Genomic DNA, 27,573 nt, shown 5'->3' on the forward strand with positions numbered 1-27,573 from the left:
ATGGATATGCATGCATCTCGATCTGTCGTCTGACCTCTTATGAATGCTGGGTGACCGTCTATCCAATCCGTCACGAATGATGTGACGGAGAAGGGTGTAACGAACAGAGTGCCGTGCCCCTTAACTCTCCGATGGCGCTCGCTTGGGCCCCCTCCTTCCGGACCTAGCACCACCTGTGCCGAGCAAGAATCGTCTCAGAAGTTACGCTGCCTCTCTCTTGGCCGAGGTAGGTCGTCACCTTTGCCTTCGTAAGACACCCGGCTCCTCCCCAGATGCAGACAGAATATGCCTGTCTGCGCCTCCATGTGGGTTCTAGGTCGGAGGCGTCGTTAAGCTCGTTCACTTTTGAAAGCAACAAAGGACGAGGCGGGCGACCTGGTCGCTACAGAGGCATCAATTGTGAACGATACCCGCGTGTGAGTGCTGCGACATTGGACGGCTGCGGGTTGCCGCGACTTATCACCTAAGCGTAGCTTCACCAGTTGGACCTCAACTCACGAACCCACTGTACGTGCCGCCAACTTGTTTCGTCCTTCGTCTCGAGGGTGGCCCTAATGCATGGGCCCTCCGTGGCTCCGCTGTCTTTGTCATTGCCCCTCACACACGTCGCCAAAAGGTGCCTCACGCGTCTCAGGCGATTTCAAGGATCAATGGCCTGCTATTGGCATCCCATTCACCCGATCTCTTTGGTGGCTTGATTCCTGCTCCGAACCTGATGCCGCCGGTAAGTCTGTCCCATGGTTGGCGGAATGGCGGCATGATACCACGGGGCCATCTGAAGTGGCGTAGGTCTGCGCGGTCCTGCGCGCACAATGCACCGCCTCGTTTTAGAGACTACATGATCGGCACCGGTTACTCCTCAGCGGGGTCGCGAGACACCTTTTATCACATTGCAGTCAGATAGTCAGATGCACATGTGGTGCTCGCAAGGTGGGGGAGCTTCTGATGTGGACGTGCAGGCGTGCTGAGGGCGGTTCACTGCCCGACTGACAAGTGTGCAAGGCACACATCTGTGCAACGCCGGTTACGATACGCGGTGCCGTGCCCCAGGCCCCAATCGGATCGATCTACTGGATTCCTCTGGGCTAGCTTTGGGTCTCGGGCGTGTCACGACTACCCTGTTCCGATCACGGCTGGCAACTTGGTTGTTGCGGCATCGATAACAGCGCGAGACCAGCGCGGACGGACGCAGGGCATAGAGTCTCTCCTCGAGATGCTAAGCGACTCATGCCTCGATCTCACGTTCTCTGTCTGATCGTTCAACACCATCGTTGCGCAGTTCTGACTGGCCTGCTGTAAACTCACTAGTACCTGCAGCTGAACTCAGAGGATACTACTCTGAATGAAAGAGCTCTCCGAAGTTCTCCTCTCGACCGTCCGACGCATGTCCGCCTGGGCTCGAGTTTGTCGCCTCTGGAGCCCGTCACAGTCAGATCCATAGCTGACCATGAACATGCTCGTTGTTCATCTCAGGATCACGGGCTCGTTATAAAGCTCACCTGTAGACTCGGCTGAGATAGTCACTGGCACGTGACTGGAGCTGCCGGAGATCCGCCAACCTCCGCGTGCCGCCCCCATCAGGCACGCACGCGTAGCGTGTAGATAGACAAGACGCCTTGACCGCCGCCTAACGGAGCGAGTGTGCTCAACGAACGGAGCAACAACAAACCAGAGTGTGCACACTCGGTCTCTGTTTCAGCATCTTTCTGACTCTTTCTCTTTCACTCGTTCGTCATCTCGACTCCACCGTCTTCACTCCACGTCGATTAGCGACCCGGTACCCCGAGCAGTGACCAGCAACCATGTCCGCCCCGTCCTCGGAGAAGCCTTCGGATGTCAAGGCTGTGATCAAGAGTGTGGACAGTGAGTTGCGGACGTGCGCGAAATGTTTAGGGAGTGGCCCAGTGGCAATTCACAAAGCTTGCTGCTGCTCTCGAAGCCGGCGCACCCTCGAAAGAACCAACTGCACACAACTAGCGCAGTGGACTGCGGGCCAGACTTGCGGAACTGGGGAAGAGTAGCAGCCTGCAACAGCCCCCCTGTTCATTCTATTGCCGGAGGGCCACCAATTCTATGACAGAGGCGATGTAGCTGACACCAGTGTCTGAGGAAATGCAGGAGACCGCGACGCAGATGGCCGTCACTGCGCTCGAGAAGTACGCCGTCGAGAAGGACGTCGCCATGTACATCAAGAAGGAGTTTGACAGGTTGTACAACACGACCTGGCACTGCGTCGTTGGAAAGCAGTACGTGTTATTCGCCTCCTTTGCTCCATGCCGGTGCTGACTTCGCTCTCAGCTTCGGATCCTTCGTCACCCACGGTGAGTGACCACGCTCGTGGTGCGACAGAGGGCACCCAGGTTTGGGCGTCCTTTGTGTTTTTGGCACCCACCACGTCAAGACCAGGCTAACATGCAGAGACGAAGAACTTTATCTACTTCTACATTGGCCAGATTGCCATTCTGCTGTGGAAGACCTCGTGATCAATGATCGATCCATCATAGCCAACTCTAGACCGACTTCGCATCATCATTAGTCACCTTTGTTTCCTTCATTCGTTAAAACTCCACCGCAGGCGTGGTTTAGGGCTCATACAATGCAATCAGTTGTTGAACACATATAACATCCTATAAATGACATCCAGAGCAAGCGCCCAAGTCTAATAACAAGTAGTGGAAGTGGAGGGCTCTAAGGTTTGGAGGAAACCGGGGCTGCATGCGCCCGGCCAAGCAAACTTGCTTGTATTCAGTGTGAGGTGAGCGGATATGACAACATCGGGACTATGTCCTCGACAGGTTCTGATACTGAGTGGTAGTCGTCTCGTACTCCTTGACAAACAGACGCTTCTGCTCCTTAATCATCCACCTGTTCGTTAGCTGCCGCTAGACGAAAATCACCTACTTCATAATGTCGTTGATGTACTCGCGCAGAATGTTGAGAGACTCGGTGTCAATGTTGGTATAGGCGATGAAGGGTCCAAAGTTGACTGCCATTAATACGCGACTATGTGGGGTTGGACTCACCGAACAGGCGCAACAGGTGCTCGGCACCGTAGATCTCGCTCATGGGTCGGTCCCCGGCTGACCTCTTTTGCTCAACATACTGCGCACGTTCGAAGCGGTACAGCAAATTGTTACCCAGAGCCTTGTCGAAGTAGAGATTTATGCCGGCAATGATCTCGTCCAGAAGAGCAGTTGATCGTCTGTGTGTCAGACGCAAAAGCAACGTCGCACTTACGGGGAGCGCTCCTTCTTTGTGGACTGCACATACGCCCTGTACTCATCGAGTAGGTTGCGAACGTTCGGTTTGCGAGGAAGAGTGACCAACTGGTTGTTCTTTGTAACGTTCTCCCAATCATCGACAAGCTGAAGCTTGAGCACCTGAGGAATGACGATCTTCACCTCGGGACGCTTCAAAAATTCAGCCTCCTGGTGTCATTAGCGGCCGTGGTTATCCCTCACACTCACCGTGTCCAACCCAGCGTCGCGCGTACGCTTCCTGCTGCTCTCTCCCTTCTTCCCCTTTGCGTCCTTGCCCTTGCCGAGAGGTGCCAGCGCTTCGGCAGCCGCTGCCGCCACCGGTCGATTCTTCTTAGTCTGCGCCTCCAGGAGCGCACGACGCTTAGCAAAGCCAGCCTCGTTCAACTTGAGCAACCGCATCTCGGGTACCCATTCATCCCAACTGAACGTTAGTCAGCTCAGATCATCAGGAAGACTGCCCGTGCACGGATCGACGGCGACCACCCGATCTCATCCAAACTCACGTCTGTTTCCATCCCTTGTAGTGAATGAAGTAATGGGGGCCAGTCGTCCCCAGAAGCGTGTTTGACTCGTTCCAGTTCTCGGCGAGGAGGATCTGAGCGCAAAAATCCGAAAATAGAGGAAATTATAGATGGGCAGAGGTACATGTCAGCATCCAGTCCGCACTGCGCAACGTTTGGCCACCTGAACACTTGGATATCGTGGTGACAACATCAAGGATCGTTTTAATGGTACTCACACGAGCTTCGTACAGGAGGGGCCCGTGGTATGCAAGAACATACTCGTCCGTCGTGAACTGGTTCGGCTGGTGGTTGGGATTCTGGCTATTGCTGGCAGCCATCGTGGAGTCGGCAGATGAGGAAGCTGTTGAGAAAGTTGTGACGGATACAGGAGATCCTTCTGCATTGGTGAGCATGTGCATGAGTGGGCTGCGTGGGTGCGGCCGGCCGTTGAGTGTATGCGGCACTCACTTGTTTGGGGCACTCGTCGCTTCAGAGAGAGTTGAAGACGTCCCAAATCTCTTCCGAGGTTCGCTACTCTGGGAATGGGACGGTAGATGCCAGCTCTCTTATCGACCTAGCGAATGACACCTAGTTGAGATCGGTCGTGGACAAGCAAGTGCGACGGATTGATATTGTTGTTGCCGAGCACGTAGTGATCGGACTCCCTAACTTCGGTAAAGCTCCGTCTTGGCTTGGGATGTACTTCGAACTCGTGGGCTACCGTTAGCATACGAGCCAGCGGGGCCGCCTTTGCTGAGGTCGACGGCAGCTGGGTCGGCAACGTACAGGATGGACACCACACCCGTCAGTATCGCGATCAGTAGTCTGGAGGAAGGAGGAGAGAATCGAAGGTGAGGCCGGCGGACCCTAATTTGCAGACACGATCTCATGTTTTGCCCTGGCTTGCACCACGTGTGGAAACCTACTGCTTCATATGGGAGGCGCATTTAACTTTTGGCCATCGAACCTTTTGCTGCCGACACGCGATGATAGTCACCCAGCCAAACGGAGAGGCTGGTCATCGAAGAGTAACTCGCCTTCACTTCTTTCGTCCTCCACTGCACAAAACTCAGCGATCTTCCCACCAGGTCTGCGCTGACTACCTAGTGTCTCACACGACGATTTTTCGCGAGTGACGCGGCAGGGCAGATCAGCTTTTGTCTGTTCACGCAGACTTGGCTCGGGTGAGTGTCAGCTGAGGGTTCTGGGCCCATTGTCCATTTCTTCGCCCTCCTGGCATCAATCCAATCATGCATCACCGCCTCGACGCATGATGCAGCTATTGCTATGCAAAAAGTGCTGGAGAAAGTGCGAAGAAATCGAGGCGAGGAAAATCACAGCGCTATAAAGGAGAGCATTGTGCTGACATCATTTGTGTGTTGCCACTCGATCTTACCTGAATCGCGCCTTTCTCTTCGACAGAGACGTTGACTGCGACACCACTCTACTTGCACTGTCACCCGTTCGCTGGTCAGCGGTTCAGAAGTCGACGATGAACGGAGTAGCCGGTCCTAAGGCGCCCGTGGTATGTGTGATCCCTCGAGGTCATTTCACCTGATGCTGATATCTCTCTCACGATGTGTCCCATGGACCTGTTGTTCGCACGTTTTCCTTCCGCTCGCAGGGCAAGTACGGCCAGCCGATTGTGCCAGATCTGGCTGTGCGACACTTGTGCCCCAATTGTCGTACCGACCCTCCCAACATCATCGAGGAGTACAGTCATGGCGATCTCGTGAGTTCGCGAGGCATTTCCTTACTGATAAACAGGTCTGCGGCGACTGTGGAACAATTTTGGGTGATCGCATCGTCGATACCCGCAGCGAGTGTAAGTGGCTTTGCTTTGAGTGGCACTGACGGCGCAGGGCGTGTATGTACTGTGACCCAGACGGTAAACTGACCTCAGACTTTCGCTGGTGATGAAGGTGGTGACGACCCCTCCCGTGTCGGAGGTCCAAGCAACCCTTTGCTGGGGCATGCTCCGCTGGAGACGAGCATCTCCGGCCGCGACGGTCGCACGGGCATGTCGCGTGATCTGCAGCGTGCTCAGAACCGAGCGAATCAGCAGGCTACCGCTACTGCTTCTGGCACCCGCTCCACTCCCGCCCAGCTGCAGGCGGCTTTCTCTCGCATCAACGAAGTCTGTGACTCGATGCAACTGCCTCGCTCCATCGCAGAGCGTGCCCAACACGCCTACGTCATCGGCGACGAACAGAGCGTGTCGAAGGGCAAGCACCCCGACACTATCATTGCCGCGTGCGTGCTCTTCGCGTGTCGTGCCGCCGGCGCCGCCCGTTCGTTCCGTGAGGTTGGGAAGGCTGTCAAGGTACCGAAAGCCGATCTTGGGAAAGTGTTCAACGAGCTGCGCATGGTCGTCATGGCGGAACAGCAGCGTCGCGGAATCTCGCAACCGCAGGGTTTCAGCAGCGCCAGCGAGTCGACTGAGGGAATGCTCGGACGATTCTGTAATTACCTGGATCTGGGCAACACGATCTTCAACGCTTCGAAACATATCGCAGTGACGGCCGTGAAGAAATCCTGCATCGATGGCCGCAGTCCGCTGTCGATCGCTGCCGGCGTTCTCTTCTTCACCTGCATCCTCTTCGAGAACTCTAGTACCCCGAAGGAAATCTCCGGCGTTGCTGGAGTTTCAGAGTCTACGATCAAGTTGTGAGTACCACCATGAGTTCTGGGATTGTTATGCATGATCATCTGACACTGCACAGGATCACGAAGAAGATTGCCGAAGACGTAGACAAGGTTATTCGACCGGAATGGGTGAGTAACTTACTGAAAAACGTTGCCCTTGTGCATCGCTCACTGTACCAGAAGACTCAGTACCCGGACGGCTACCGCAACCTGGCATCTCTGGGGAAAGCTAAGGAGAAGTCGTCGAGGTCCGCCACGCCGAGCCAGCCAGCGGCAGACAAGGAGAAGAAGGCCAAGGACGAGGCGAAGGAAAACGGGTCCAAGCTCAAGAATGGAACGACTGCCAATGGCGATTCAAACGGAAACGAAGCCTCGAAGAAAGAGGATGTCAAGGGCGACTCGAAGGCGGACACCCCGGAGGTCATTGTTGTCTGAGGCGGCATCAGAATCTTACCCCCACGATGTTTCCATTGTTTCTCGCTTTCGGGTGACAGTGTGAACTCTCATGGGACGCGCATCGCATTTCCATATCAAAGCAGGTTTTGCGGTCCCTTGATCTCGCCATTCCCGCTTTCATTTGAGATGGCCGATCCCCTCTCGACTCCGCGCCACCGTTTCCGCTCACAATCTCGGCCCCTCCACCCCATCCTCTGCATCTTCCGTGTGGATGTGGCGCAACTCTGTGCCCCAGCCCCGGCCTGACTGTGCCCTGTTGAGTACGCGCAGCTGGCACTACGATAGTGATAGCTTAGAGACACAGAATCCTTACGAAAAATCAAAAGTTAGATCAGTAAAAAAATGCAAATAAGACCAGAAAAACTTCGTTTGCTCTTGACCAGACTTGCGACCCAGGAGGAGGCAAGGCTCTGTGGTATTCGGTAGGACAGAGCAGCGCGTCGAGCGGCAGCCCGCATCCATTGCATTGTCACCAGGGGCGCCATTCACAAGCACCTATGTCCACAGCTACTGACCATGTCGCGCGCGGTACACATCATCAGATTTCCATGTGCTTCCTTACTAACGAGAGAAGCGAAAGTGCAACCTCGGTTGGTCAGGTCCGCAATCCACATGGCCAGGACGGGCGACCTGGGCCAAGCGCATGTTCACTATCATGCTTGGCAGGCTCAATGGTGACCGTCGGTAGCTGGCAGCCCACATGCACCCTATGTAACCTGACACTCAACAATAGGTCTGAGGGATGATGGAATGATGGTATTTCAACGGGCTCGCGGATCTGGCGGATATGATTGTACCGCAAGCTAAGGCAGCTAGCGTGTCGAACATTGCTTCAGCCCTTTAAAAGGTCCAGACCGTTTGAAGCTGATTAACCCTCGATTGAATCATTACTTGAGTGGGCGAAAGAGAAGACGATGTGGGATCTTGTAACACCTGTCCAGGTGATGTCTCAAGCGTGGGTGCGGAGCCCGAGCACGCACTGAGGGCATGGTGGCATGGTGCCAAAATCATGTCGCGCGTGTTCTGGTCCTGAGGCCCTGGTTCCTAGGCTGGGTCAGGAAGGACAGGCACTCTCCTTGACGTCATTGACGTTCCTCGGCCAGCGTGCCGGGCGGCATGGTGGCAAGCCGCATAGACGCGGGCATCGCCCGCATCGCCCGCATCGCCCGCATCGTCCAGTATGGGCGGGCATACGGGCATGGACGCCGTCCTGTACACTTGTGACCGGCCAAGCGGAGAGAATGAGCGGACAAGGTCACATTCTAAGCGCGCGTACCGCCTGACGTCAGTCTGTCACCTCTAGACGTCGTGCGTCCCTTGTACAATCCCGCAACATTTGCCTCTTGGACAACTGGACCATGGGACACAGGCTCGCAGGCTCGCAAGCTAACAGCGGTAGCCGCTGTGTGTTACAGAATCGAGCAGTGGGTCCACTTCATCCATTTACTTTGCCCACGCTTCAACTCGCCTTGGGCTCCCGCACGCGACATCGCATGGAACACAGCGGAGCAGCACCAGCTTGCGGAAATGTTAAGAGTCGTAGAACCCACTTCGCCAAGAAGCCATCACTGCATGGTCTGTAGGGACACGGCCGTCATGGTAATGAATCAATTCTCCCCATTATGCAGCCACCCGCCGTAGAGCAGGTATGACGGATCGCAGAACGCCAGTGGCGTCAACGACTTTAGGCAGAATGGACACATCCATTGTTGAATACCGATGTTCCGAACGACGAAATCCAGACCACGGCCAGTTGCTTCGCTGGATGCTTGATGGCCTCATGCGATTGTTCAACCCGCACGAGATTACAGCGCACCCCACTTCCCCACAGCTATTTTCATTCCTCAGAACAGCATGACCTGAGCAAACTCCTGAACGGTGCCCCTCCCTGCTCCGCCCTTATAGCGTGCTTCCCCACGTCCCCACTCTCCCAGGCGTCTAAGCTCTTTAGCCGCGGCGTATGATGTGTTCTGGCGTTCATGCGTCTCGAGCTCCTTTGGCCAGTTGAATGCTCTAACGTTTGAAGTCCAACCGCTCACTGGTGTGCAGGTTAGTCGCAGTTTGACGTCACGGGTTGGCAACGGCACGGACACTTATCGTCTTAAACAGGGCCTTGAGGCCTTGAGGTTGTTCCATTACACTTTTCTTCTGGTCTAAAGCCCATTTCATGGCCATCAGGGAAGTGCGGAAACGCGTCGCAGCTTCGCTCTTCACTTCGTATCGGGCTGATTGAGTGTGATCTCTGAATAGCGCACCGTGTACCCCGCTATGCCCGGTGTCTCGAGTCGGATGTGCAGCTGCCCTGCAAAAGTCTCGGAGGACGTCCACCCAGCCCTGCGCGAAGGTACGAGGGGGCGCCCTCTTTGTTTTGCTTGCTATCGCCTTCAGGTGCTCTAGCTACGCTCCAAGATCTATGTGGTCCAAAACTCGACGAACCCACGAAACAGGATGTCAAAAACCCATGTCTTGTAACCTGCACACGTCTCGCATGATCGCACAGGCTCTGACTCTGCTACGCATCGAGGGTACGCCCCTACTCTGCAAGTTTGCGTGAATGCCCATTCAGTACAATGTAGCTCGTGCTCCATTCACAGGCATGCTGACAGACATGTGCCATGTGCTGGGGATTTCGGTCGCGATCCAGCTCACCACTGCCACTGGATTGCGGGTTTCTGCATTCCGGTATCAGGGAGCTTACTAGTGTCTGCCAAGCGCCTTCCGGTACTGGGGCCTTGATCGATGTGGCTTGGTGCTCGGCTTCACGAACGAGCGGCCTGGGCCGTAGAGACTTGCGACTCTTGAAAGTGCCAATACCTGGGCCAAGCGAAATGGGAAATGAGCTTCACGAGGTATGCGGTTCCTCGACCTGAACCTTGCTTGCTACTCCGGCCGTCTCGCAACAAGTACCCACTTTGCGCCAGACCGCACAGGAAGTCTATGCTGGCCACTGTAAACGCGCACCTTACCCTAACCGAGCGTGCCTTCCAGACGATGCAAATCAAATCGGCAGCGCGATTTTTAGAGATCATGTGAATGGAAGACGACCGAGGAGTGACAGCATGCGGACATTAGCATCGTCAGCTGGGTGCTGAGGACCCTAGCGAAGTTGCGGATCTGGCGCATGATGACTTCCGACTCTTAGTCGACATGCTCCGGGTTCCCTTGACTAAGTCTCAGGCTTCAGGCTTCCCCTGGTCCCCAAACCGAGATATGTAGCCCACCAGATCTGGACATCCCGACGAAATCTAGCTGCACTTCCGGAATTGCGGCGTTGGTACGCGAGGGTGCGCTAAACCTTTTGGACGCACGGCTTGTCGGCATCCTCGCCCCACTTGACCAGCTGCTCTTCCTTCCCTTCAGGTTCTGCTCAAGAGCCGCTGCGCCTCACCGGGACAGGAAGCTAGATAAGAGCAAATGATGGCCGGATGTCGTGAAAGCCGGGAAACAATGTCCAATCGCAGAGGCTGGTTGTAAAACTTGCATTCCTCTGTGTCGTCACTGTGCGCCCATTCATGCTCACCTGCTGTACAAACCCGCCTGGCTCTCCTGTAACCCTGTGTTCACGTCTCTGACTCGCAAGGGGGCGGCTTGGACCGCTTTGATCAAGGCGTCTGGACTCGCCGATTCCCCACCGTTTCCTGTCCGCGAGGCAACCGGAGGGCCCTTGATCACAGCTGCTTAGCTCGCTTCTGACGGATAATGAATATGCAGTCGCAGTCACCCCGCCATCTGCTTGGTTTGTTTGTGTGAGCAGTGGGGCTGCGGTGGCCGTCTTCAAAGATCTCGCTGAACAGCGGAGGCACCAGGAGGAGCGCTGTTGCCTCACTCGCGAGTGCCACGTCCACCTACCGACTCCTCACGCCTTGCGTCCTGCGGCGCTGGAGCTCACTGCGTTCAGCTGAACCTACGGCTGGCTTGATGCGAGGCCCTTCCACAGCTCCACTGCCCTTAGAGAGAAATATCCTGGCATGAAACAAGCAGGCGTTCAGTTGCGCAGGCAGTTTCAAGAACAATAAAGCAGCCCAAAGATAACATCGCGTTATCTACTGCGACACGGTGCACGATTCTCACGCCGCTTGGTATTCCTGCGTCTTCCCCGTGTCAAAAACACGAGGCAAACGCTCGGGCCGCATGATTAGTGCTCAGCACTGCGAACTGACGACAGAGCGCCCAGAGCTTTGCGGCCGTACCATCTGCGCCCTGGGGTACTACCCCATCTGATCTTCTGAACGCCTTGCCGCGGTTGTCCGCCCACAGACGAGCTTCCAGCCTGTCTCATGCAGCCCAGATTCCGCAGTCTGCCGACTGCAGCTCTGCTACTCTAGCTGCACTCCGCTTGGCTGACGCACCTTGACATTCACGGGGTTCCCGGAGAGTCGCGATTTGAGTTGCCTCGGGGGAAGAAATAACAAACGGACTGAACCGGAAGAACCGCTGAGTACCTGGGCGACCCGGAACTAGACGTTTGCACCGATTCGCCCATCTCGCCTGAGCAAGCCTCCAGGAGGACTGGAGGCGCGAGTCTGGACATCCCGCCCGCCGGCCAGGACTGGACTTTCGACGCGTTCTGGAGGCTGTCTGCCTGGCACCAGAGTTGTGCAGCGTAACATGGCGCAGAGCGCGAGGCATGGCCGGGGAGCGAAGGTCTCTGATTAGAGATTGGGATATTAACCCTTAGCAGCTTTAGGTCAGGGTCATCATCCCTCAAGGGCTCCAGGGCCTTATCCTTCCCCATACCCTTGACGCACCCGGGCGCTACGTCATACGTCATAGGACTTATGGCCAAGGAACGGCCTGGTCGATTACAAGTTACCACAAACAGCTCTCGTCGCACCGTCTCCTCGTCTCGTGACCGCAGCACAGCTCAAGCAGGCCGCACGCCGCGCGTGATATCTGCATCACACTTCAACGTCCTCCCACCACCCTGCGCGCGAGAGCGAGAGAAACGAGCGAACGAGCGCGAGGCCACCGAGCAACAGTCTGGATCGGGCCCACAAACCCAGGAGCACAACTTGAAGCCACCTTCCCCTCCCCAGCTGCGTTTCCGCGTTGCTGCTCTCTCCAGGCTCTACGCCTCATCCCTGCCTGTCCGTCCATCCGTCTGCGTCCTACCCTTGTTTCGCAGCGCAGACTGCTCACCTGGCCAGACGAGGCATTACACACCGGGGCTGCGCACCTGCAGAGCGCTTTGCACTGTGTCAACTCGCGGGGACACTGCAACTCTTTAGTACACTCCCTCCCCCGAGTGCAATCTGTAACTGCATCGTCTTCCATAACCAACACGTTAGCATCACTCCCGCCTTCCACGCCCGCTGCCGAATAGCCTCTCGCCACCACTTGAACATCGCTTGTTATCTCAACAACTCTGCTCGCTTCCTCGTTGATACCGAGGACCGGTCTTGAGCTTCCCGACTGCGACCGCACTACGTTGCCACCCAATCGAACGCTGCACCCGCCCCGCCAGGTACCTCGCGTCCCAAATCAAAAATCACTGTCCCACCGACACTAGTCTGAGCCTCGACCACTCCGTCATCTGCATAGTGACTACCCTTGCCCCTACCGCCAGTCGGCTGAACCCCTCTCTTAAGCACTAGCAGCTACCGACCTGTTTCTGTTCTCAACACTCTCACAATGGGTGGAGATCATAAGTGTCCAGTAAGTACTGCTGCACTTCCGGGACGACAGCGGCGGAAAAGCTTCGGAGCATGCACTGACTTCATCTCAGCTGTGCTCGGCCACCTTTACGCGGCCACAGCATGTTGGTCGCCACCTGCGCGCCCACACTGGTGACAGACCTTACGCGTGCAAGGAGTGCCCCCTCCGCTTCGCCCGCAGTGATCTTCTGTCACGACACGTAAACAAGGCCCACCCTAAGCCCAACGGACAACAGCCCGATAAGAATGAGAAGAAGTCGCGGCGTAAGTCGAGCGCGAACTCGGCATCGTCCGTCGGAGGTCGACCTTCCATGCCCATACAACCTCCTCCCATGGCTGGACTGAACCCCACTCTCGCGGGTGTCTCGGCGCAGCGACCGAGTCAGCCTGAACCGACGCCGTATCAGGCCCAGCGCATGTACCCCAACCACCCCCTCCTTCAACAGAACAACAACGCTTGGATCCCACGCATGGACATGAACGGAGATCCTAACGCCATGGCCTTCGGCCCTGCTGGTGGAATACCGGATGGGAAGGGGGGCTTGCTTGACCCCTCTCTCGCGTTCATGTCTTATGGCATGCCCATGCAGGGCGTCCCCGGCCAGGAAAACCAACTCTACAACGTTGGACCAGGCGGTGTGATGGCCATGCAGAGCAACATGGGATATGAAATCCCGGTCAAGAAGCGTGCCTGCGATCAGTGTAACCACTCGAAGGTCCGCTGCGATTTCGCTGAGCCGTGCGGTAAGTCAAATGATGACACTTTTCCGGGTAACCGCAGCTAATAATCTTCAGCGCGCTGTGCCCATCGTTCCATCCAATGCACCTACGCCAAACCCCAGAAGGCTCGCTCGGCCGCCTTCACAATGACGAGCCCCCAAACGAGTGTCATGAACCGCTCCCCACCGTCAGGGCCGCAGGAGTCAACTGGACCCCAACCAGTGCCTGGAAGCAACTCAGCGGCCTGGGAGGCGAAGATGGCAGCCGCCCAGCAATTTTCGCAGGCATCCGCCATGGCCCAGATGCAGCAGTCACCTATACCTGCTGGCATCGAGCTCACTCCCGCGCTGACGAACTCGACAAGTCCAACCGGATCCTCTGAGGATGCTGCTCTTGGCAGCACTGCTGGCTCCAATGGCGGCTGGATGATCAATGCTGCCAACTCTGGCACTGGTCTTGACCTCCAGCTGAACGGCTACAGTGGAAATGCCTTCCAGGAACCTCAGTCTTTCGACCAGGCATCTGTCTCGAGCTCTTACACCGACGGTTCTGGGGTCCACTGGAGGAACCCCTTCAATTCCTCGGCTGTCGACGACGACGAGCTGTCTTCCAATGCCAGTGTGTCTGACCCTAAGGAGAAGGAGCACGAGAGGCGCCCGTCCAGCACTTCTGCCGTCTGGGCGAACTCTTTCGACCAGCTGAAGCTCGACGACCAACAGTTCAACGTCGATCCCGCTGCCATGAACGACTTCCAGTACCACTCCCCGCACCGCAACAGCTCCCTGCCAAGCGACGCGCCTCCGACATTCAGCCGTCAGCAGAGTGGAAACGATTTCTGGAAGCTCTTCCTCGACCCCATGGCTCTCGCCACACCTGACCGGATCAACGACGGGGAGCAGTTCGTGACCGTGGAAACCCCTCGTGGTCTTAGCAAGTCGAACTCAATGCCTGATCTCACGACGCCCACGACGGCTACCGCCACTATGTCGTCCTTCCCTCAAATTAAGGATGGACAGGTACTTCCCCACCCGCAGTCCAACAACCGCCCCAAGCCTGTTGACGACGAGGCTATGCTCAAGTGGAAGGACCACATCCAGCAGCGCCATGCTTCTTTCAGCATGCACCTTGGCCCTAAGTCCAATGGCTTGCCGCCCAGGGAGTTGACCAACCCCTCTTTTGCCTCGTCTAGGCTTAACCGGCCCTCTGCCAACCCTCTGCTCATGTGTACTACTTTGCTTGAGCAGACTCTGGCTCCTGAGCGCATGCCTTCGTTTGGCACGCCAACGCCAGGGTACGATGCCATCCGGGCGCCGTCGAAGCTGCCACTTTCGCACCTGGCCGCGGAGCGTCCTACGTACAAGCGCCAAGCTAGCCAGACGCTTACTCAGGACACTCAGAAGCGTGCCACTTTCATGACGGGTCCCAACGATGAGGCAAACAGCTCTACCGCCTCATCTCGCCGTTCTTCGGAAGGATTACAGCAGTCGCTCATGCCCGTCCAGGTGCAGCTTCCCCATCGCCGTTCCGTGCCGTTCACCACACCCTTCCAGCCCATTCCCACCGTGACCGACCCTCAACGTGCGGCATAAGGAAGGTATGAAGGGGATATAACAGCCGAGGCCCCTCGGCTGTCGGGTAGCTGGATTGCCACTCTCAGTCATCCGGCGACCTCATACCTCATACTTCCGAGCATTGCGATGTGACCCTTCCGCAAATCCAGAACACAGAAAATCTCGAAAAATCATCACAATTCGCAGCCAATAATGACATGTTGGCACGCCTATGGCTTCCTGATGGAACGTCATACGATATGCGGCTTGCGACACGCACATTCCTCTTCTTGTACCTTTGCCCCCCCACCAAGAACAGCGCTTCAGCATACCCCTACGACGTCATCTTATTGCACTGGTTGCAACGCCTTCTGACGATCGTCTTCGAGGTGCATTCCTACTCTTTGAATCGAACCCAGCCTCCCCCGATCTTGACCCCGATCTTGACCCCGATCTTGTTTCGCCTCGGTCCGCCCTGCCTTCCCCGACCCGTCCTCCGACCTTGCCCTTGTTGGGCACCGCCTAAAAATATAATCCGATCGGAGCTCTATAACGAATATCTGTCTCACCCTGTATCAACGCTTTCAGATTGTATTGCCGTGGAAAGGCCGACGACCCCGACGCCATCGAGTAATATCAACCTCTCTTCCCCCTCCAGTAGAGTAGCGCTGCAAGCGCGGCCTGTCGATCGCCGTAGAGCAGGAACTACGGCAGTAGTGGACGGCCGTCGCGATTGTGAAAAGTAACTAGCTTCGTAGCTTCTTGTACAGTGTCCATAGATGTGATGATCTTCTTGCTCAACCGTGCGTCCAGCGACCAAACCCACCATTACATCGTCTTGCAGTCACTACTCGAAGCTGCTCGCTGCTCACGACTCATATCACTGAGTGCCACGCCCCGCCACCGGAATGAAGTGTGCATTGATCGCATCAACCCTAGCGCAACGTGACTGTGCGGCGCGGAGGGGATTCAGGGTGTCTTGCCCGGAGGTACTGCCCGGAGGTACGAGTGATTTAGCGGGGATGGGAAGTTGGGTGCGGGGACCGAGGGGTGAGAACCATCAGTGTTCGTGGGAACACCGCGCCGCAGATGATCATCATAGCTGCGGCGAGCTCGAATACTTACCTCGTGATCGTGCAGACCGGTGTCGAAGCTTGTCAGTAGTGCAGTCAGCATAAGGGTGCACGCGTGCAATGGGCACAAGCAGCAGGGCACCGTGACCTGTCAGAGCCGGGGCAAGGCGATCCAGTCCCGTTCCGCACGCAGGCAGATTATGAGAGCACCGGATGTACAAACATGAAGCGCATGACGCACAAGCACTGTTCCCCGTGTCAGTGACATCCCAAACGTGGGCAGACCGGGCAATTCACGAAAACGGTGCAGACCGCCGATGGTCCAGCTGACATCGTGCATTTCCGACACTGTTGCCTTGGCAGCCTGTGCGTCCTTCAGTGACGTAAAACGGTGCCTGAGGCACACCTATTTATGCAGGACATGCAAGATGCAGGATCATGCGACACACAGCAAGGCACTGGGGTAGCCCGCAGTGCCTGCAGTCATCCTGACCTCGTACCTAACCGACAGTGTGATCGGGCGTTCTGACAACATTCGACACAGGACTTGGTACACATGACATCCGACTATGACGCACGACCTTGGGCAGTGCCGCCTCGAGCCGGCAGGTGCCGCGTGCCAAGTTGCCGATACAACGCCCGCACTTGTGCAATATAGTGCTCATGTGCAACGCACAACGTGTAGATTGCCGCGGCTGTCAGAATAAGAACAGCTTTAGCTCTGCTCGGACACGAGTATAGAAAGTGCTGCGCAACGGCGCGCCACACCCTAATGACCCTTATACCCTGCTTGGGTTCATGATCGGAGTGTCCGTCTCGGTGTTGACGCCAAATGCGGGGAACAGCGAAACACAAGTGCGGAGTGACGGCGTCAAGTGCGCGCGGGTCAGGCTCGGGCTCGCGCGGAACACGCCGCAATCGTTGGCAACACGCAATCCATCCCCACGAGCTTGCAATATGCAACACGATGATCTCATAGTGAGGGCGGGAGAGAGGGCGTGCATACCGCGCTGCCATGAGCAGAGCCCGGGATGCCGCCGTTGGCAGATTAGCGCCGTGCCGCAACGCGACTCGGCGTGCCGCTGTACCACGGCCCGTGTGGCTTAGCCCATGAGTCACGATGGATACTCCGACACTACACACAATCGGTCTTGTGCAATTGAAGCACGCGGCGCGCGGCTCCACGCCGGACATGTGGCACGCGCTACCGCCTCGGTCCGATCGTCTCCGAGCGTAGCGCACTGGACAGCCACGGCTGTCGAGCATGGGCCGTAGATGGTCTCACTTCCGCCGCTAGTGAAGACGCTACCACAGATCCATGCCAAGTTGCCACACCTTGTCCATGTTCCATCACTGGAAGCGCAAAGTAGATTCCTGTAGACTGGTGCAGGTGCATCAGCTTCGACTCACATGGGTCGCGATGATCGTGGATCTGAGTCTAGATGGAACAAGTTGAGATTCCGCCCCTCCCCCCCCCAAGAGCACAAAGCGGTAAGGACCGCAAGCTCGTTGTCAGGCTCCACATGCTGCGATTGCGTCCTGGACAGGGCTGTGAGAAGTCAGCGTGACGAACGCATGAATGGGACGAGTGCCGCACGTCACAATGTCACAGGTCTTGCTGACCTTGCGCACAGATGCCAGGCGAAACAAAAAGAACAAGCATAACAAAGGGGCATTGTTCGGATCCCACAGTCCCACGGCTTCTGTGCCGTCACATTGCCTGTGCGTAGGCGCGTAGGGCAACGGGTTGTCCTGAATCTGACATTGGCGCCGCCCGAAACTTGACTTGGCCAACGGCGTGTCAGCGTCAAGTGTCGGCGACGGTCTCAGGAGAAGCTGGGTGCCGAACAAGACGCGGCCTGGTGACTAACCGTGAAACCGCAGTCGTCTGGGCAAGGTGGAGGGCCAGATAAATCTCCGAACATTTCCTCTCCCACGATTAGCACTCCCACGGTCAGCTCTACTGACACGCGAGAACCACGAGTCGTCGATCACGACCGTCTGCGAAGTCTCGAGATTAGGAATCGCGATCAAAATAATCGACTATCTTATCAACTCTGACAACATGAGGGGGACGCTGGCTCTGCTCCAGCGGCGGGGCATCCCGCACCAGCTCGCCCACCAGGGGAAACTCAGCTATACATTTCGAGACCTGAAGAGTGAACTTCTGTTCCCCTTGCGTCCGCTGACAGCCAGACAGCCAGCTCGAGACGCCGCCGCACATCCTCCTCAATGTGCCGTTGTTCGCGCAGCCGAGAGACGTCCGCCGGGCTTGCATGGATGTGAACGCTATTGACTCACGGGTGAACATTGGTCACAGTAAGTAGTCTGTCTAGCTACCCAAGGGCCGCTGGGCACTAAGCTGATCGCAGTCACGGCCTATCCCCTCGGTGCGCCCCGGGAAGCCTCCATGACGACACAATACCACATCTCCCTCCCGAACCCGCAAGCTGCGAAGCACGCGCATCACACGCTCCTCAGCTACCCGCCATTTGCGCAACCGCGCACTTGGGACGAGCAAGATACCGAGCCGTTCGTGACCTTTACGCCGTACTCGGCGACAGAGTGGGCCGGGAAGTTGCTGGAGCGGTCATTCAAGTCGGCTGCCGCACGCTACGCCGGCTCCATGCAGACGGCCGAGGAGGACCGACGGTCGTTCGACCGCATCACGCCCCGCTGGGCTATCAGCAGTGCTGGGAAGCGGGTGCTGCTGCGCGGACTGCCCGCTAAGGTTGCACCGAGAGAAGTCGTGTCCATGTTCAAGGACTTTGACGTGCAGCTGCCAGACGTCACGAAGCTGCCGCCGAGCCCTTGGGCTAACGAGTCGACGTGGGCTGTCCAGCTGGGTACGGTTGAGGAGGCTCACAGGGCGGCGCGGCTGTTCAATGCCAAGTACTTCCTGGACAGCGTGTTTGACGATCGGTATCCGATGCGCTGCCAGGTCGCGTGGTAGAGGGAAGGAAGAAAGGTGACACTTTAGATTCGTAAATATATCATTACATGCATTCTGCTCTGTACATTACTGCTTCTTGCCGTCTAGTCGCGCTTCAGAGGGGCAACGAGAAGGAAGGTGCGCTCTCCCCTTCCGTCTCCGAGGGGCGGGACCTCGTTGATCTCAACTCCCTCGGGGAGCTTGAACTCTCCTCCGAGGAGATCATCCGTCTTCCTGCCCTTGTTCATGACAATGTACATCTCCAGGCTGTCTCCGACCTCGATGTGACGTTCCGTCGCGCTCGTGAAGGAGTCGAGGACGATGGAGATGACGGTGCCGAGAGGGAGGTTGCCGGGGATGGGGCGGGGAACTCCGGGAGGGAACGTTTGGTTCCTGAAGTAGATCTGGTTGTCGAGGAAGGGCTGGATCAGACTCTGCGCGGCACCGGCGGCACGACACGCCTCACGCTCGTACGAACCGACGGGGTCGAAAGAGTAGACCGCGCCAGTGCCGTCCTCCTCGATTCCGCCGAGAATGTTGTACACGTAGTACGGGAAGAATCGGCGTCCGTACAGCATCGTCTGGATCATGCGCGCAATCGACTTGATCGACATCTGCTTGTGGTGGTTCGCCTCGTACCACTCCAGCCGCTGCTTCACGCGCTTGTAGAAGTTGTTACCATCAGCCGCGAAGCCGTTCGTCGCAAGAACGACCTTGTCGGTGCTGCCGCGTCAGTTGACGAGCCACAGCCAGCGGAGTCGAGTCGTCCTTACTCACAGCTGGAACACCTTCTTGGCATAACGGGTCTGAATGTTGTATCCCTGCGACTGTCTGGTGTCGCCTGCGATCACACTGAAGTCGGCACCGGCAATGGCCAGAATCGAACCTCCGTTGTCCTCGTACGGGTTGAACGAGCTGGCGTCAGTCGACTGTTCGCTCTGAGATGCTCACTGTTGAATCGGAGCGCTAGTGGGCGCCGCGACAGGCGCAGGAGGGGCCGTGAAGAGGGCCATGGTCGACGATGTTGTTATCAAGCAGTCGTCGGTTCAGCGACTTACTGCATCAACGTCAGTGAACGCGCGTCGACACTGACGACGGTGAGGTGCGTCAGACCACGTGGCGGAAATACGGTTTGTGGCACCGGGTTGCGCCGTGGGTGTCTTGGGACTGAAGATCGTCTAGGGTTGTTTTGTTTTCGTCCTTTGTTAATGATCAGTCTTCTTTACCTATTGTCAACTCCAACGGCCGACAATGACTAGCACAACATGGACCACTTGCGAGCACAGCACGCACAGCATGTACCAGCTGTGGTGCGAGCGCGACAGACACATAACGACGGCAACGACGGCGATGGTTCTTGCCACTGACCCATTCCCAACACAGACTTCGCCATGAGTGAAAGCGCTCACTGCAGCCCACCAGCATCGCACCTCCCGTTCGGTGGTGCATCCTCACAGACAAGCCTTCCAGATGGATTGCGTCCCTTCCTAGGCCTCGGGCCCCGTATGCTGCTCACCACAATCTCCCCCGCCCTCCTACCCCTCATGTTCACCGTGGTGCACCTGATCGCAACCCGAAGTAGTACAGAGAAGCTGGCCGCAACCCTGAAAGACAATGTCATGGCCGCCTGCAACGGGATCGCGAGCGGAGCGGGCAGCCTCCAAGCGATTCCTCGCTACTTGGCTATGCAGACCAACAGGGAGGTCCTCCGGGCCACGCGAGCTACTGTGATGGCTGCGGGCGAGGTGCTGATGGTGTGTCTGACGATCATCGAAAAGGTTATCGGATTTATCATCGACATGTACCGTAGCTTACTGCTGTGTACCATCCAGCTGGTAGTGCACACAGCCATGGCTATCATCATTGGGGCTATCGATTTGGTGAGTGAGCCTGCGCCATGGCGGCTGACAAGTCTGCAGGTCAAGGAAGGCATCGGCAGCATCAGCAGTACAATCCAGTCCGCTATTCAGAAGCTTGTCGAAGTGCTTAATGATCTGCCTCTCGTCAATTTCTCTATCCCAAAGCTCCCATCCCTTGACGACCTCGAAGAGAAACTTGTGCCTTCGTCTATCCAGAACAGCGTGCGCGAGTTTAACGCGTCGTTGCCAACCTTGAACGACTTCCGGAATTTGACGGACACCTTGCTCGCCGTTCCATTTGACAAGCTGAGGAAGGAGATCAACGAAACGCGCTGGGAGATTGCGAATAACCTCAACGACTCTCTCTTCCCGGTGCCGTCATTGAAGCAGCTTGGCTCCGAAGACGGCAAAGCTCTGCAGAAGGAGCTGTGTGGAGACCTCGACACATCTGTCATCGACGATACGGCCAAGGCCCTTTACAATCTCGGAACAGCAGGCATCGTTGCCCTCTGCCTGATTATCGTCTTCGGCTTCGCAGCACTCGCCCTCTGGCAATGGTTGGAGTGGAAGGCGATCACTGCGAGTGTAGAAGTCATCGAGAGCAACGGTGTCCGAGACCCTTGGACAGTCGTCGCCATCGTTGAGCATCCGGTGATGGAGCAACGGGTTCAGCCTCTCCTCGATCGATGGACTTTGACCCCTCGAACAAGGAACAACATCCGCTGGTTCAGTGAGTTGAGTGCCTTCACGCGATAGCTAACATGGCAGTTTCCTATCTCGCACACCCTACATGCCTTGCACTACTGTTTATGTCCGTGGTTGGTCTCATCGTCATTCAAGCTCAGACCGCTGCGCTCCACGCGCTGGAGAGACAAGCCCGGTCCGACGCGAGTTCGTTCGTTGCAGCCTCCTCGAAGCAGCTCGTGGACAAACTGAACGGAGCCTACCTGAACGCGTCAAGGGAGTATGCCGTAGGCCTCAACAAAGCCCTGGCCTCCGTGGAAGACGACATCAACAACCGAATGTTCGGGCACTGGATCAACACAACATCGCTGCAGCTGAACGAGACGGTTGTCGAATTCTACGCCGACATCGAAAGCTTCCTGACCAAGGCACTGAACAACACGTTCCTGCACGACCCCATGCAGGAGTTTCTGCGCTGCGTGCTCGGTGACAAAGTTGATGCGCTCGAGAAAAGCTTGAAGTGGGTCTCGGAACATGCGGCTGTGAACTTGTCTCTCGTCCCCGACGTTGTTCTCATGCTTTCGCCCAGCGCGATGGAGGAGTTGGCCTCTCCCGTCGCCGCCGCAGCCGTAGGAGCGCCGAATGGGGATGACGGAGGTGCTCTGGGGCAGCTCATCGACCACTTCGAAAGTGCCCTGGCAGCTGAGAGGGCCATGTACGCCATCCTGCTTGGTGTGTACGGCGCCTTAGTCCTCATCGGTCTGTCCATCGTTGCGTGGCACTCTGGGCTGAAGGATCGCTATAAGGGCTGGCGCGCACTCCGAGGAACGCCTGAAGAGTCGTCCTTTGACAACCGTCCGCCGACTCGTACCCCGCCGTCGAACGAAGGCTCGTTCCTCGACATGGACACGCAGGAGAAGGGCAGGGTCGCTCGTCGTGGCTCCAGCGATAGCCTCGCTGCTTTCGCTGCTCCTGGCTCAACGTTCTTCCGCCTCCCTCGATCACCACAACGAACGCCGTCACCGATACTGTTAAACCCGGCGCCTCGTAACGACTCGCGGACACCCTCGTTCGCGGATCCGGAGGGAAAGGAGTGCGTCCGAGAAGAGGGTTCGGGGCTCTGGGTCGATCGTGCAGGTCGTTCCGGCTTCCGCGGGGCACGACTCGGGTTCATGCGCAACCGCGGTATCAGAGGACTAGCCATCAGCAGGCCAGCTCCCCTCGGTCCGATTTCTGCGACAACGCCGCAGTCGGTACCGCGTTCGCCGTCGCCTCGACTGCCCCTGCCGCCCTGCATCGAGACTGAGCCGGTCCTGGAAAGGAAGTCTCGGGCCCTGCCTCCGCCGCCGCGACAAGTGACGCCCGTCGAGCGCCACGACGCCGTTGACGAACTTCCCACGCCCGTCCGCACTTCTGATCCCTTCAGCGACGCCCAGGCTCCGAAGCCGTCTCCGCAAGCCCTGTAATTGACTCTCAACCAGAGAACACTGCCTCGTGTTTCCTTGTTCTGTCCCAGTGATGTATGTACATGCAATGTATTCTCAAGTGCGAAGAAACTCTATGGGGTATAGTCCAGGATACTGTCCAATGTCTAGCATCGGCGGTCGATGCCCTTGCGCGCCTCCTCCTCACGGTATTCAAACATGACCTGCACTGCGATAAAGAGACAGGCAATGTTGAACAGCAGCGTCAGAATGCCGGACCCGGTGCCCAGCAGCATGCTGATGAGGTACTTGACGCCGTCGAGGCCGAGCACAAAGCCGACCAGGTTCGCCGTCATCATGAGGAGGACGTTGAGCGCGCCGCCGAACGCCGCTACGTGCCGGTACCACCACTTTTGGCCGTATTTCGACGCCGGGACAAGGGCGCGGCCAACAAGCTCCGGGACAACGAAGCCAGCAACCAGCCAGCCCCACGCGAGCAATTGCCACGAGAGGTCGTGCCAGAGCGCGACAAAGGTGAAAACAAGGACAGTGGAGAGGAACACCCGCTTCGCACCACCAAGGGGAACGTAGATGTACCGCACAGTCCAGAGGTTGTAGGAGCGGTGCCATGAGCGCCAGAAGCCGAGCGTCGAGTAGTTGTTGGCAACACAGCGCACCATATTCTCGGGCGGGTCGACGCCGTCAAGAAGCGCCCAAAGTCGGAAGAAACGCCAGGGGATGAGGAGCTGGGATGTCAGCTCGAACGGATTTACTCAGCTGCACTTACCTTCAGCCACACAATGACAAGGTTCCAGAAGCCGATCATGGACAGGTCGGCAGCAGACGCGCCCTGCCACGCTTGCGTCTTCTGCATGGCCGTCACATACATGGTGTGAAGAATAGATTCAAGGGTGAGCATGCAGCCAGCGAAACGGACAAGATACGAGACCCGCTCCCTAGGCGTGATCTCGACTGGATGCCGCAGCTGCCACATGAAGTCGTTGAAGGTCATAATGGGACCAGCGATGTAGGTGGGAGGGTAAAGAATGTAGGCAATGTAATAAAGGAAGTTGTACTCCTCTTCGGGATGCGAGGCCTTGACGCGGTCACGATACTCTGTGGGCGCCGTTGTTGGTGGGACGGCGCGCCAGTGGTAGTCGAGCGCAAAGGAGATGATGCGGAGCACAGAGAAGTTGAAGCTGACCTCCCACGAGAGCATGCCGTCCATCGAATCCAGCGCCCCGAGGCTGTCATGGAGGAGGCTGAAGCGGTAGCCATCGAATTTCCGGCTCAACAGGAGCAGACCCATGTTCACGCAGATGACCACGCCGGGCCACAGCTTCTCCAGCGTCGCAGGCTTCTTAGCTTTCGCAGCGAAGTAGTTCACTGCCAGGATGGCGAGAATCTTGAGGACACTCCAGCCGTGCAGGCCAAACAGCATGCCGACAGCAAAGACCGAGATAAAGATCGCCCGCGCTGGCGCCGAGGTGTACCCCAGTCGGCGGAGGAGGTGCGAAGGCACCAGGTAACCGAGGGCTAGCAGCGATAACGTGCCGATGTTGCTGCGGAACGTCCTGAACTGGACGTCGCTAACATCGACTCTTCGTCCGTACAGCCAACCCGGAGATAGAAGATAAGCGTAGGACAAGTAGTTGGGATTCTTGTCTGCTTGTCAGCTTCTGAGCTCTCCGCACCACTCACAGCTACTCAGTCGGATAGGGATATAGATCATGATCGGGACAACGATCAGGAAGATGAGGTAGTAGAAGTAGAACTCGGGAGTCCACCATCGTGGCTTTGGCGGCTCATCCGTCGACTTGCGTTCGCACCCCGGCACAGTGATCGTGAAGTCGATAATGTTGGCCTTGTGAGGCTGGGAGCGTTGGTGGACAGCGGTCGGGCTCGCGCCCGACTTGTCGTTGTGCGTTGGCATCATCTTCTTGGGTGATGAAGTGTGAGAAGTGGAAGACGGCTTCGGTCAGCGATTGCGACTTCGCAATTTAAAGTGCGTATAGTCCTTCCGCGTTCGCAAGTCATCGGTCGCCGAGCACCGAGAGTATGTGCACACATGGTGACAATGCGTTGTGCAGTTTTGGCGTGTACGCTAGCGGTCTTGGGACTGCGGGGCAGACCGACTCACCCTGGCTCGGCGCATGATAGTTTAGCAACGCCTAGCGCTCATTACGCGTCGCGGTGTTCGTTATGGGGTATACAATGAGGAGGATAGTGAATGGATAAAGTGGAAGGAAGATAGTCCTCGTAAGGACACGAGACGCGATCCACGACAGATCCCACTTCCGGCGAGCCGCGCCAGCCGGTGAGACGAGCCCGTGCGCAAGCACCTGTGGTGGATGGTTTCCCAGATAGCCGGACCTGACCCATCACATTGCCCTGAATCAGGCGCGATTGTCGTTGCGCCCTCGACACCGTGCCTGATGTGCCGCGTCCGCTTTATAGACAGGCAAGCGCCCCTCGCTTCCGAGCTCAAATGCGAGGACTCCTTTCTTTTGGGCGTGATGGCCGAGCGGTCTAAGGCGGCGTCTTTAGGTACGGAGTTATCTACGGCGTTCTTCGGGCGTGGGTTCGAATCCCACTCACGTCACTGACAGTGTCTTCCTTTTTCGAAATGATGCAGTCTGCCGGAGAGAGGAGCTCCGAGAGTAAAGTGAATGGTGATGGTGTCGATGGCGTAGAGAAGTCGGTTGCGTCGCGTTTCACTAGCGTGTGTTTGACCCTCAGACAATGAGGAGGGGCGCAAGCCTGATGTGGGTGTTTGCGATGCGGCTAAGTGCGCCCCCGTCCACTCTGTCTGCATTGGCCCGCGCGGGCCCGGAGTGGCTAGAGCTATCCCTATGCTTGCAGGCTTCAGGCTATGACAGCATGTCAGTGAATCGAAGCTACAGTCTACTTGCAGCTGAGGCGTCGCTGAGCACTGAGAGGTCCAGAGATGTCAACCAACCGAATATCATCTGCAGCCCACACGCATAGTGGACGTTCTTCCCGCTGGGAGCCCCAGACAGCAGGGTGTATGGCTTTGTGCTGTCAGACCTCTGTGATCTCAGGCATGCAGGGCTTTCCTCCGACACCAAGACCGGGTCGCCGACGGTTGACTGCGTCTTCCCCTCCTTTAGTCAGGTTGATGAAGGGCTCACATTACGGACGCAGAACCTATGCGCTCGGACCTGTAAGCAGGGTACCATCAGCGTCCGAATACGCAGAGCCTGCGTATAGAACGTTAACAGAGAGCAAGAGGCATGCATGAAGGTGCCATACGTCCACCTTCCAGTGGCAGTGGTGGACGTTCGTGCCGACCCGCCTACGTCAGAGTTGAGAGCCCCTCGGTAAATCACGTGGTTTCATTGAGATCGCCGAACGACGAACGACATCGTCCAGCACTTTCGTCAGTGTCGTCACCTTGGTTTTTCACACCCCTTTCACCGACCATTCGACCATGAACCGCTCACCAGGAGAGGCCTTTTCGCGACTTGCGCAGCAGCTGAACGCAGAGCCTGCGTATAGAACGTTAACAGAGAGCAAGAGGCATGCATGAAGGTGCCATACGTCCACCTTCCAGTGGCAGTGGTGGACGTTCGTGCCGACCCGCCTACGTCAGAGTTGAGAGCCCCTCGGTAAATCACGTGGTTTCATTGAGATCGCCGAACGACGAACGACATCGTCCAGCACTTTCGTCAGTGTCGTCACCTTGGTTTTTCACACCCCTTTCACCGACCATTCGACCATGAACCGCTCACCAGGAGAGGCCTTTCCGCGACTTGCGCAGCAGCTGAACCGCGCCCGCCAGCAGGCGTCGCGCGCCGGCGGTGGCGGCGGCGGCCGCGGCGGCGGTAACGGACAGGGAGCCGCGACGGGCGGCGGTCTCCTGATGGCCCTTGTGCTCGGCGGTCTTGCCGTCAACGCCTCGATCTACAACGTTGACGGTGGTCACCGTGCTATCCTCTACTCTAGGCTTGGCGGTATCCAGGACAAGATCTACGGAGAGGGTACCCACTTCAAGGTAACTAACGGCTTTTCGGAGTATGAGCTAATGAAATCAGATCCCTTGGGTCGAGACTCCGATCGACTACGATGTTCGTGCCAAGCCGAGAAACATCGGCTCGCTTACGGGCACCAAGGACCTGCAGATGGTGAGGGACGCCGGACATCGCGGCAAGCTAACGATCAGGTCAACATTACCTGCCGTGTCCTCTCGCGACCGGACCAGAAGCAGCTTCCCACCATGTACGTTGCCAGGGAACTGGCATGGCTGACACTAGTTACCGCACTCTCGGCACCGACTACGATGAGCGTGTTCTTCCCTCGATTGTGAACGAGATCCTGAAGTCTGTCGTTGCGCAGTTCAATGCCTCCCAGCTCATCACGCAGCGTGAGATGGTCTCGCGTCTTGTCCGTGACAACCTGACTGTTCGTGCGCGGCGCTTCAACCTGATCCTCGACGATGTGTCGATCACGCACGTTGCATTCTCTCCCGAGTTCACGCACGCCGTCGAGGCCAAGCAGGTCGCGCAGCAGGTTGCCCAGCGTGCCGCGTTCCAGGTAGACCAGGCTATCCAGGAGAAGCAGTCGATCATTGTCCGCGCGCAGGGAGAGGCCAAGGGTGCCGAGCTCATCGGCAAGGCTGTCCAGAACAACAAGGGATTCCTGGAGCTCCGCCGCCTCGAGGCCGCCCGCGAGATTGCCAATGTCCTCCAGCAGAGCCCGAACAAGCTCATGCTCGACTCGGGCTCGCTCCTCCTCGACGTCACCGACGACAAGGTGCTTCAGGGCAAGGACGGCAAGAACTAGGGGCGTATC

At 57.2% G+C, this 27,573-nt stretch overlaps 9 protein-coding genes and 1 non-coding gene across 10 annotated transcripts; 7 read left to right on the forward strand and 3 right to left on the reverse strand.

Annotated features, from left to right (window-relative positions):
• Positions 1-1,802: 1,802 nt before the first annotated feature.
• A1Q1_07121 (uncharacterized protein) lies at positions 1,803-2,329 on the forward strand (the record flags this gene model as incomplete). The annotated part of the gene is made up of 3 exons (XM_014327370.1): positions 1,803-1,863; positions 2,102-2,246; positions 2,299-2,329. 3 exons carry the CDS (start codon positions 1,803-1,805, stop codon positions 2,327-2,329), a joined length of 237 nt encoding a protein of 78 aa, XP_014182845.1.
• A 568-nt stretch (positions 2,330-2,897) lies between these two features.
• On the reverse strand, positions 2,898-4,176 carry A1Q1_07122 (uncharacterized protein; the record flags this gene model as incomplete). Its single annotated transcript, XM_014327371.1, has 6 exons — positions 2,898-2,986; positions 3,024-3,202; positions 3,271-3,410; positions 3,468-3,681; positions 3,764-3,855; positions 4,000-4,176. The coding sequence occupies 6 exons, from the start codon at positions 4,174-4,176 to the stop codon at positions 2,898-2,900; spliced, it is 891 nt and encodes a 296-aa protein (XP_014182846.1).
• A 1,079-nt stretch (positions 4,177-5,255) lies between these two features.
• A1Q1_07123 (transcription initiation factor IIB) lies at positions 5,256-6,844 on the forward strand (the record flags this gene model as incomplete). The annotated part of the gene is made up of 4 exons (XM_014327372.1): positions 5,256-5,288; positions 5,388-5,495; positions 5,667-6,430; positions 6,487-6,844. 4 exons carry the CDS (start codon positions 5,256-5,258, stop codon positions 6,842-6,844), a joined length of 1,263 nt encoding a protein of 420 aa, XP_014182847.1.
• Positions 6,845-12,496: 5,652 nt separating this feature from the next.
• A1Q1_07124 (uncharacterized protein) lies at positions 12,497-14,828 on the forward strand (the record flags this gene model as incomplete). Its single annotated transcript, XM_014327373.1, has 3 exons — positions 12,497-12,520; positions 12,591-13,263; positions 13,315-14,828. 3 exons carry the CDS (start codon positions 12,497-12,499, stop codon positions 14,826-14,828), a joined length of 2,211 nt encoding a protein of 736 aa, XP_014182848.1.
• A 3,310-nt stretch (positions 14,829-18,138) lies between these two features.
• On the forward strand, positions 18,139-18,815 carry A1Q1_07125 (uncharacterized protein; the record flags this gene model as incomplete). The annotated part of the gene is made up of 2 exons (XM_014327374.1): positions 18,139-18,181; positions 18,235-18,815. 2 exons carry the CDS (start codon positions 18,139-18,141, stop codon positions 18,813-18,815), a joined length of 624 nt encoding a protein of 207 aa, XP_014182849.1.
• Positions 18,816-18,898: 83 nt separating this feature from the next.
• A1Q1_07126 (20S proteasome beta-type subunit, Pre7p) lies at positions 18,899-19,807 on the reverse strand (the record flags this gene model as incomplete). The annotated part of the gene is made up of 3 exons (XM_014327375.1): positions 18,899-19,517; positions 19,572-19,646; positions 19,746-19,807. 3 exons carry the CDS (start codon positions 19,805-19,807, stop codon positions 18,899-18,901), a joined length of 756 nt encoding a protein of 251 aa, XP_014182850.1.
• Positions 19,808-20,185: 378 nt separating this feature from the next.
• A1Q1_07127 (uncharacterized protein) lies at positions 20,186-22,803 on the forward strand (the record flags this gene model as incomplete). Its single annotated transcript, XM_014327376.1, has 2 exons — positions 20,186-21,383; positions 21,422-22,803. The coding sequence occupies 2 exons, from the start codon at positions 20,186-20,188 to the stop codon at positions 22,801-22,803; spliced, it is 2,580 nt and encodes an 859-aa protein (XP_014182851.1).
• Positions 22,804-22,928: 125 nt separating this feature from the next.
• A1Q1_07128 (glycerol transporter) lies at positions 22,929-24,697 on the reverse strand (the record flags this gene model as incomplete). The annotated part of the gene is made up of 3 exons (XM_014327377.1): positions 22,929-23,507; positions 23,549-24,297; positions 24,463-24,697. The coding sequence occupies 3 exons, from the start codon at positions 24,695-24,697 to the stop codon at positions 22,929-22,931; spliced, it is 1,563 nt and encodes a 520-aa protein (XP_014182852.1).
• A 574-nt stretch (positions 24,698-25,271) lies between these two features.
• Positions 25,272-25,363, forward strand: A1Q1_t185. Its single transcript has one exon. It is a non-coding gene; the product is annotated as a tRNA-Leu (tRNA).
• A 1,137-nt stretch (positions 25,364-26,500) lies between these two features.
• A1Q1_07129 (uncharacterized protein) lies at positions 26,501-27,564 on the forward strand (the record flags this gene model as incomplete). Its single annotated transcript, XM_014327378.1, has 3 exons — positions 26,501-26,776; positions 26,817-26,944; positions 27,036-27,564. The coding sequence occupies 3 exons, from the start codon at positions 26,501-26,503 to the stop codon at positions 27,562-27,564; spliced, it is 933 nt and encodes a 310-aa protein (XP_014182853.1).
• Between the last annotated feature and the right edge of the window lie 9 nt (positions 27,565-27,573).

The sequence above is a fragment of the Trichosporon asahii genome, assembly GCF_000293215.1.
Source record: "Trichosporon asahii var. asahii CBS 2479 unplaced genomic scaffold scaffold00009, whole genome shotgun sequence".
Lineage (NCBI taxonomy): Eukaryota > Fungi > Basidiomycota > Tremellomycetes > Trichosporonales > Trichosporonaceae > Trichosporon > Trichosporon asahii.